General features: G+C 41.0%; 1 protein-coding gene across 1 annotated transcript; it reads left to right on the top strand.

Annotated features, from left to right (window-relative positions):
* Positions 1-1,368: 1,368 nt before the first annotated feature.
* LOC107960924 (uncharacterized) lies at positions 1,369-3,051 on the top strand. Its single transcript, XM_041112041.1, has 2 exons — positions 1,369-2,640; positions 2,764-3,051. Exons 1-2 carry the CDS (start codon positions 1,369-1,371, stop codon positions 3,049-3,051), a joined length of 1,560 nt encoding a protein of 519 aa, XP_040967975.1.
* The last annotated feature ends 6,864 nt before the right edge of the window (positions 3,052-9,915 follow it).

A 9,915-nucleotide genomic window follows, 5' to 3' on the forward strand; every position in this document is an offset into this window, starting at 1 on the left:
AAGAAGACATTGAATGGAGAGCTCCGTGGTTACTTCCAGACGAAATTTTGTACCGATGCGGTAGTTTTGATTGGGTCCCTTTGCTTGGAATCTGGGGAGCTATTGGCTATGCCCCGTTATTAGTGCTCAGACAGTACAGATCAAGACAGTTTATACCCGCAACCCAGGGGCTGGCCGAGTGTGAATTCTCGTATGGGGGTGATGGCTACAAAAAGAAGATTCGAGAGATATCCAATGCGTGGAATCAGACTCGCCAAATGGAGCGATTAGCTGTAGGACCAATGACAACCCCCGAATATGAAGAATGGAGGGTCAGAAGAATCAATGACAATGTCCCCAAATCAAGCCCCGAAGGCAGTCATTCGATAGAGGAGCACTTACGGGTCATCCCTTCTGAACTAGAAATTTTGAAGCAAGATTTTGAAAGAAGAAATGCAGAGTTGGAAAAACAGATAGAGCAAATGGAGGAAGAAAAAACAAACTTAAGGTTGGATGTAGATGTCCAGAAGCTCGAGATGGAGCGATTAAGAAAAGGAAAAGCTAGGGCTGAAGAAGATCTGGACAGTCTGAAAACAGATTACAAGAAGTTGCGATCATCAATGAGAACCGCCGGGTTGGGAAAGACTTCTGAACAATGGCGCAAGGAAGTTCAAGAAGAAAAGAACAAAGCTGATAGATGGGAAACAAGGTTTCAAGAAGTTCAAACCCAGAACGAGACTTTAAAGAAGAGTCTGTCAGAGAATCAGAAAGAAAAAGGGGAACTAGAAAATAGAGTGTCCGAGTTAGAAGAATCTCTCCATCGGCATCGAAATCGAAATTCTGTGATGGAATTAAAAGCAAGCCTAAGTAGAATTGAAGAGATGAAACGAAGAATTGAAGAGTTAGAAGCAGCATTGCGAAGTTGCGAGATGCGGATTGAGCACATGAGATCTAATGAAGATCGTCAAACCGAGCAGTTGCACTACTTTCAGAACCAAGTAAGAGATAGAGATCAAATCATGGGAGAAGCCGTGCTTCAAATCCGAGAGGTGGCTGATCACTTGCAGACGTTAGCAGTACAAGCTGATGTGTTAAGCGTGAAGTACGAATTAGAGTCGAGTCGAGGACAGGAGCTAGCCTCGTTGCTTAGGAGGATTAGAATTTTGAGTTTTAGGGCTAAGTCGTATATGTAATCGACCTTATGTAAAAAAGTTTATTTTCTAGTAAAGTTTTCATAATGAAATTGAACTAGAATTAACGCCTTTTGCATTCATTTCATGCATTGCATTATATGCATTAATGACCATTAAAAAACCCTAACTAAATAAAATTATTTCAGTTAACCTGGAAAACCGTCACTCTTACGGAACTCGAGCGAAGTCAAGGAACATGGATCAAAGACTAGAAAAACTTGAGCAGCTCCAAAGAGATATGCAAGATCAGATAGAAGAGCGGTTGGAAAAGATTCAGCGAGAGATGCGAGAATCCCAAGACGACATGATGGCAAAGTTAACGCAACTATTGAAAGGAGGAAAAGACAAGGGAAAGGACCCTATTGTTAATGTTGAAGAAGGAAATAGTGATGAACCCCTTTACCCTCCAGGCTTTACCCCTCTGCACGCGCATACTCAAGCTGAAATGTATCCACAAAGACCCTCTGTTACAATTAGACCCCAACAATTCCAAACGAGTCCTCCAATCGGAATAAGTAACAATTCCGGAGAGAATCCCACCAATCTCATAGTCCCTGACCTCGATGACGTGGCAGAAGTGGAAAAGACGAAAGTGGATCTGTCAAAGCAATTGGAAGACCGATGTAAATGGCTGGAGGAAAAGTTTAAGGCCATGGAAAGTGCTGATTACCACCGAGGAATGGACGCTAAAGATCTGAGCTTGGTGCCTGATTTAATCCTCCCTCCTAAGTTTAAAATGCCGGAGTTTGAAAAATATGACGGGACAAGTTGTCCCGATGCTCATATCACTATGTTTTGCCGAAGAATGACCGGGTACATCAACAACGAGCAGCTGTTGGTTCACTGTTTTCAGGATAGTTTGATCGGGTCAGCGGCTAGATGGTACAATCAATTGAGTCGAGCTGAAATCCACTCTTGGAAAGATTTGGCGCAGGCCTTTATAAAACAGTACAGACATGTGATGGACATAGCACCCGATCGAATTGTATTGCAAAATATGGAAAAGAAAACTAATGAGAGCTTTCGCCAGTATGCTCGAAGATGGAGGGAGGTAGCAGCACAAGTTCAACTACCACTTTTAGAAAAAGAGATAACCATGCTTTTTATCAATACTTTGAAAGCTCCATTTCTCAATCACATGCTGGGTAGTGCCACCAAAAGCTTTTCAGACATAGTGATGTCTGGAGAAATGATAGAAAATGCCATAAGGAGTGGCAAGATAGAAGCAGGAGAAAATGCTAAAAGGTCAGCACCGAGAAAGAAGGAGCATGAGATAAACAACACAAGCATGTTTAACAAGGACCATTCTAGATCAATCACGGTGGGACAAGCCAGAGCAACAACCACTAATCAGCAAGGTTCTTCGAGACGGGAGTCCAATTCAAGGCCAAATATAGAAAGACCTCAATTCACACCCATCCCGGTGACGTATAAAGAATTGTATCAGAATTTATTTGATGCACATGTGGTATCTCCATTTTACCTAAAACCCATGCAACCTCCGTACCCCAAATGGTATGACACAAACTCCCAATGCGAGTACCACGCGGGGATTAAGGGGCACTCGATTGAGAACTGCACTGCATTCAAGAAGTTAGTGGAGAAACTTATCAATATGGGGATCGTAAAGATTGGCGACTCATCGGGGCTAAATGTAGCAGAAAATCCGTTGCCCAATCATGACGATAATAGGGTAAACGCGATAAGTGAGAATGAAGGAAGAAGAGTCAAAGCCAACGTGGCAGAGATAAAAACCCCTCTTGGATGGGTTTGGAAACAAATGGTAAAAAGAGGTCTTATCAAGCAAGATTCGATAGAAAGGCCTGAACAAGCAAAGAGATTTTGTGAGTTCCACGCAGAAGAAGATCATGACATCTAGGAATGCACCGAGTTCAAAATCGTGGTGCAAAACTTTATGGATAGCAAAGAAATGGAGTTTTATGAAGAAATCAAAGGGTTAAAAGAGGAAGAAGTTTGTGCTACAGGAGAAGGATCTGCAAGGAGAACCCAAGAGCTTCGTCATCCAGTGGTTATCATTTCAAAGCCAATGAACAAAGAATCTGGAATACAAATAGGGCCAAAAGTTATAATCCAAAAACCTGTATCCTTTCCTTACAAGGATAACAAAAAGGTTCATTGGAGTTACGATTGCAATGTGACGATTCCAGGAAAAGAGAGCTCGGTAAATGCTTCAGAAAAGAAGGAAGGATTCTATACACGAAGTGGAAAGCGCTATGATCCGGCAGACGCGATAGTGGAATCTGGAAAAGAAAAAGCTTTAGCAGTTGAGCTAGGAAAAACAAAAACAGACGAAATTGAATCGAGTGTCAATCAGCCGGTAACTGAAAATCAAGCCAAAGAATTTCTAAAATTCTTGAAACATAGCGAGTACAGCGTGGTAGAACAATTACATAAGCAACCGGCTCGTATCTCCGTACTTGAGTTGCTTATAAGTTCAGAGATACATCGTAATGCGTTGATTAAGGTGCTAAATGAAACTTATGTCACTAAAGATATCTCGGTGAATAAGTTGGACCGCTTGGTTAATAATATCAATGCCGATAATTTCATCTTTTTTAATGATGATGAAATACCGCTAGGGGGAAGAGGATCTACCAAAGCATTACACATCACTGCTCGTTGCGGGGAGTATATGTTAGCTGGAGTGCTAATTGACAATGGATCAGCCTTGAATGTTTTACCCCTATCTACCTTAAGTAGGTTACCGGTGGATAACTCTCACATGAGATCATGCCAAAATATAGTGAGAGCATTTGATGGTACCGAAAGAAAGGTGATAGGAAGAATAGAAGTACCTCTTTTAATTGGCCCAAATACATACGATGTGGACTTCCTAGTGATGGATATCAAGCCGTCATATAATTGCTTATTAGGAAGACCCTGGATTCATTCGGCAGGGGCGATGCCTTCATCATTGCACCAGAAGTTAAAATTGGTAATAGAAGGCCGGTTAATTACAATTGACGCCGAGGAAGATATCATTGCATTGGTAACCAATGATACACCATATTTGGGAATAGACGACGAGGCAGTTGAATGTTCTTTTCGATCTTTGGAGTTCGTAAATGCAACCTTTGTCATAGGGGGAAAGAAGATTCCGACGCCCAGCATGTCTAAAGCCACAAGGATGGGATTACAAGCGACAGTTGGGAAAGGAGCTGTGCCTGGAAGAGGACTTGGAAGATGCCTTCAGGGAAGGATGGGGGCACCAGTAGTGAAATACAAACAAGATCGTTTTGGTTTAGGATTTAAACCAAATACCAAACAGAGAAGGAAAGAGTTAGAAAAGAGACAAGATAGAAGGAATGCGCGTTTGAACGGAAAAGAAGTCGACTGGGAACCTATGGCTTTCCCCCACATATCCAGGACATTCATGTCGGGAGGAACTATGTATTCTGAACTGAGGGCTCCAAGAAAGAAGACCGCAGAGGAAATGTTAAGAAACTTAAGCATCAATGCCATATGTGAAGAATAATTTGAAGGAGGAAGTACGTCAGGCATCTATCCCGTTGAACCTGGGAGTGTTTTAAACAATTGGACTGCAGAAGAAATGCCTGAAGTTTTTAGAGCTTTTCCAGAGTAATATTCAAAACATTAATTGTTCTAAGCCTAGAGAAAATGAAAACTTTTGTGAACTGAAATAGGCTTATATGTGGACATTGTGATTTCAATGAATATATTTTCGCATTTTGAGTATATATTCTTTTCAAATTCTTTTTTCATACATTCATGGTCATACTAAATAAGAATCCTTAAATTCATACATTCCCTGTACATTCTTTGATACCTATAACAGGTCCAAGATATCAATGATATGAGTGACTCTACTATGGACTTAGAAAATCTTTTTGAACGAGATATGTGTCCAGAGGAATCTCAAGATTTTGAAGATAACACAGATTGCAACCTATCTCCGGACTTGTTGAGAATGGTAGAGTAGGAAGAGAAACAGATTCTACCCCACGAAGAGACGATAGAGACAGTGATCTTGGAAGAGGGAAAGGTGTTAAAGATTGGTACCCGCATAGCTGAAGAAGTAAAACAAGACCTCATTGAATTGCTGCGAGAGTTCAAAGATGTCTTCGCATGGTCATACCAAGATATGCCGGGGTTAAGTACTGACATCGTGGTTCACCGAATTCCTATAAAGGAGGATTGCAAACCAGTTCAGCAAAAACTCCGAAGAATGAGGCCTGATATCGTGTTAAAAATAAAAGAAGAGGTGCAAAAGCAATTCGACGCTGGGTTCCTGAAGGTGGTCAAATACTCCGAGTGGGTAACTAACATTGTTCCTGTCCCTAAGAAAGATGGGAAGGTACGAATGTGTGTGGATTATAGAGATCTAAATAAGGCTAGCCCAAAAGATAACTTTCCCTTGCCGCATATCGACGCCTTGGTAGACAATACAGCAGGACATTTGCTGTTTTCTTTCATGGATGGCTTCTCGGGATATAACCAAATTAAGATGCATCCCGAGGATATGAGGAAAACTACGTTCATAACCCTATGGGGAACTTTTTGTTATAAGGTGATGCCATTTGGGTTGAAAAATGCAGGGGCAACGTATCAGAGGGCCATGGTAACACTGTTCCATGACATGATGCATAAGGAGTTAGAAGTCTATGTTGATGACATGATTGCAAAATCTAAAACAGAAAAGGAACATGTGCAGGTCCTTAAGAAATTATTTACGAGATTGAGGAATTTCAGCTAAAGCTAAATCCAGCAAAATGCACATTCGGGGTCAGATCAGGAAAATTGCTTAGATTCGTGGTCAGTGAAAGAGGAATTGAGATTGATCCTGACAAAGTAAGAGCAATACAAGAATTACCCCCGCCGCGTACTCAAAAGGAGGTTCGAGGTTTTCTAGGAAGGCTGAACTATATTGCTCGGTTCATCTCACAGCTAACTGAGAAATGCGACCCCATATTTCACCTCCTCAAGAACATAATCCAGGTGTATGGGATGAGGAATGTCAAAAAACTTTTGAAAAAGTCAAACATTACTTATCCAACGCCCCAGTACTGATGCCACCCTGCCCAGACAAACCGCTCATACTGTATTTGGCAGTATTTGAAAATTCCATGGGATGCGTGCTTGGTCAACATGACGAATCAGGACGAAAGGAAAGAGCGATCTACTATCTCAGTAAGAAGTTCACCGAATGCGAAACAAGATATTCGCCAATCAAGAAATTATGTTGTGCTTTAATTTGGACAACTCGGAGACTGAGACAGTACATGTTGTACCATACGACCTGGTTAATCTCCAAATTAGACCCTCTGAAATACTTGATGGAGTCAGCCGCTCTGAATGGAAGAATGGCTCGATGGCAAATTCTTCTATCTGAATTTGACGTAGTCTATGTGAACCAGAAGGCGGTCAAAGGGAGTGCAATAGCGGAATTCCTAGCAAGTAGGGCTCTCGATGATTATGAGCCATTGAACTTCGATTTCCCAAATGAGGATTTGATGTATGCCGCAACCGTAAAGAAAGATTTCCAAGAAGGTGGTCCTTGGAAGTTGAGTTTTGACGGAGCTTCAAATGCTATAGGCAACGGAATTGGGGCAGTACTCGTGTCCCCTAGTGGAGATTATTATCCTTTCACTAGCAAATTGGACTTTGACTGCACAAATAATATGGCTGAGTATGAAGCTTGCATTATGGGCATTCGGGCAGCCATAAAGCGGAAAATTAAGGTGCTAGAGGTATACGGGGACTCTGCATTAGTAATTTACCAGCTCAAGGGGGAATGGGAAACAAGAGACCCGAAGTTGGTTCGCTATCAAAAATTGGTTATGGAATTGATCGAGGAATTTGATAGTGTCACCTTTAGTTACCTCCCACGAGATGAAAACCAGATGGCAGATGCTTTGGCCACTTTAGCCTCCATGTTTAAAGTGAACAAATTAGAAGATATGAAGCCTATCCAGATCAGCATCTATGAGGCTCCAGCCCATTGTTGCAACATTGACAATGAAGAGGGAAAGGATGATCACCATTGGTACCATGACATATTGCGATATGTGAAGAGTCGCGAGTACCCTGACCATGCGACAGAAAATGATAAGAAGACATTAAGGAGATTAGCCATTGACTATGTCCTTGATGGGGAAATTTTGTATAAAAAAGGAAAAGATCAAGTACTGTTAAGGTGTGTGGATGCTGTTGAGGCAAAGGAAATTTTGGAAGAAGTGCATGAAGGTATCTGCGGAACGCATGCCAATGGCTTCACGATGGCCAGACAAATTATGAGATTTGGGTACTATTGGTCCACCATGGAAGGGGATTGCATTAATTATGCCAAGAGGTGCCATAAATGTCAAATTTATGGTGACAAAATGCACGCACCACCTTCACCCCTTCATGTTATGGTTTCTCCATGGCCTTTCTCCATGTGGGGAATGGACGTTATCGGGCCAATATCTCCAAAAGCTTCCAATGGGCATCGTTTTATCTTTGTGGTTATTGATTACTTCACTAAATGGGTGGAGGCGGCTTCATATGCAAATGTCACGAAGTCGGCAGTTAGCAAGTTTCTAAAAAAGAGATCATATGTCGATACGGGATGCCTGAAAGGATCATATCCGATAATGCGCTGAACTTAAACAACAACTCAATAGCGGAAGTTTGTAGTCAGTTCAAGATCAGACACCACAATTCGTCACCGTACCGTCCAAAAATGAATGGTGCCGTGGAAGCAGCTAACAAAAACATCAAGAAAATTATAGGAAAAATGACTGAAACCTACAAAGATTGGCACGAGAAATTACCTTTTGCTCTCTTGGCATATCGCACTTATGTTAGAACCTCTACCGGGGCAACACCATTTTCTTTAGTCTATGGGATGGAAGCAGTTTTACCCATAGAAGTTGAAATTCCTTCTCTCCGAGTATTAACTGAACTAAAGTTGGATGAGGCTGAATGGATTCAATCCAGATATGACCAGTTAAACTTGGTAGAAGAAAAGAGGTTAAAAGCTATTCGTCATGGTCAGATGTATCAGAAACGAATGATGCGAGCTTACAACAAAAAGTTCGTCCCAGAGAATTTTACGAGGGGGACCTGGTGCTGAAAAGATTCTTCCTCTACAAAAGGATTTTAGAGGAAAGTGGATGCCAAATTGGGAAGGTCCTTATGTGGTAAAAAAGGCCTTTTCAGGAGGAGCTTAATCCTGAGCGAATGGATGGTAAAAGCCTGTCAAATCCTGTAAATCAGACTCAGTCAAGAAGTATTTCACTAAAAAGGGGGCATTCAAAAAAAAAAAAAAGGGAGAGCCAAGGTGAAAACCGCAAAAGGCACCTTGAGACCAAAGGGGATTTGAGTTAAAAACCTGAAAAAGGCGGCTCGAATTTTGAAGCGTGAGGTGAACGGAACGGCTCGAATTTTGAGCAGGATCTGAGGCATGTGGTGGTCTTACTACACCTGAATCGCAAGAAGGAGTAGGTGACATCTTGGGGTATCGACAAAATACTGTAGATTCCAAACACATATTAAATGGTCTTTAGAAAACTTGTGCAGGAAGCTCGTGCTGCGATATCTGGGGCACCTGTTGTCATCTTATACTTTGAATCTTGGCAAATTTGTTGTCTTGATTATTGTATTCAGTTCAAGCTTTGCTCCCCAATAAAATTTCATTCTTGTCATTGTCTTATTTTATTTTTTATCTTAGCAAATTTGTTATCTCGATTAACTCATTCATCTCGAGATTTTTCTCAATAACATTTGTTTGTTCGTTGTGGTAACCTTCTCGAAAACATTTAGAATAACTATTAGTAAACTGAATGTTCAAGCAATTGGAGTTTTGCATATTACTCTAGAAATTTCTAAATAATGAAGGAGCCTGAAACAGGACTGTTGTTTAGAGCACACCAAATTCAAAGTGTCCAAAAAGGAAGAGTCCAAGTCAGGACTATCCTTTCAAATTTTGTTGTCCAAACATTGAACAAAATGACAAGATGTCGTGTTGGTGGCAAAGCTTCAATGAACAAACAAGCGATGTTCACCAAGTAATAAGAAAAGGTTTTCTCGGAGAAGGAAATTTTGCATTTGTACATAAACATTTGGTATGACACCTTGGGAATGGTGTAGAGATCAAAGAGTTTCACATTCTGTATCCTTAATTGTGATAGCAGAGGATCGAGAAAAAGCCATATCCTTTTACCTTAGTTTACGGTGGGAGATTGATGGTACAAATTTTATGTCCCAGTGGATTAAACTTTGACGTTCGCAGTGGGGGCAATCTGACTAAGTGTTTCTTTGGATGCCAACCGAGCAAGAAGGCGTTGTAACACGTCAGTGATAAAACATGAGCAATGACAACTCAACATTAAAAATGGATCATTCTCATGACATCTGCATTCATTCATACACATCTAGTTAGAAGCATTTGATTCATTCTAATCATGCCATCCTAAACACTAGCATAATAGGTCATAAAATGGATTTTAGTCAATTCCCAGAGAAAATCAAAGAAACAGATCCTATACCCTTGAAGTTGCAATGGAGGGATTGAAGTCATTAAGTAGATCTTGTCTTCATGTATTGCTGAGCAATCGAAGATGCAGTCATCTCCTAATGATAGAAGGATCCGGATGCAGATTTGTCTTCCATATGGTGGCGAAGTAGATGAAAAGCAGATCTTGTTCATTATTGCGTAATAACGGGTAGGATCCATTTTCAATGGAGAGTGATCGAAGATGCGATTGTATAGTCGTAGATC

This window comes from Gossypium hirsutum, chromosome A05 (genome assembly GCF_007990345.1).
Source record: "Gossypium hirsutum isolate 1008001.06 chromosome A05, Gossypium_hirsutum_v2.1, whole genome shotgun sequence".
In the NCBI taxonomy this organism is placed as follows: Eukaryota; Viridiplantae; Streptophyta; class Magnoliopsida; order Malvales; family Malvaceae; genus Gossypium; species Gossypium hirsutum.

What these genes read in the sequence shown, in the direction of transcription:
- LOC107960924 (XM_041112041.1), top strand. Translation starts at nt 1,369, where the DNA reads ATGGATCAAAGACTAGAAAAACTTGAGCAGCTCCAAAGAGATATGCAA. An exon ending in ATTTATTTGATGCACATGTG is followed by an intron (nt 2,641 to 2,763) that starts GTATCTCCATTT and finishes ACTGCATTCAAG; the next exon opens with AAGTTAGTGGAGAAACTTAT.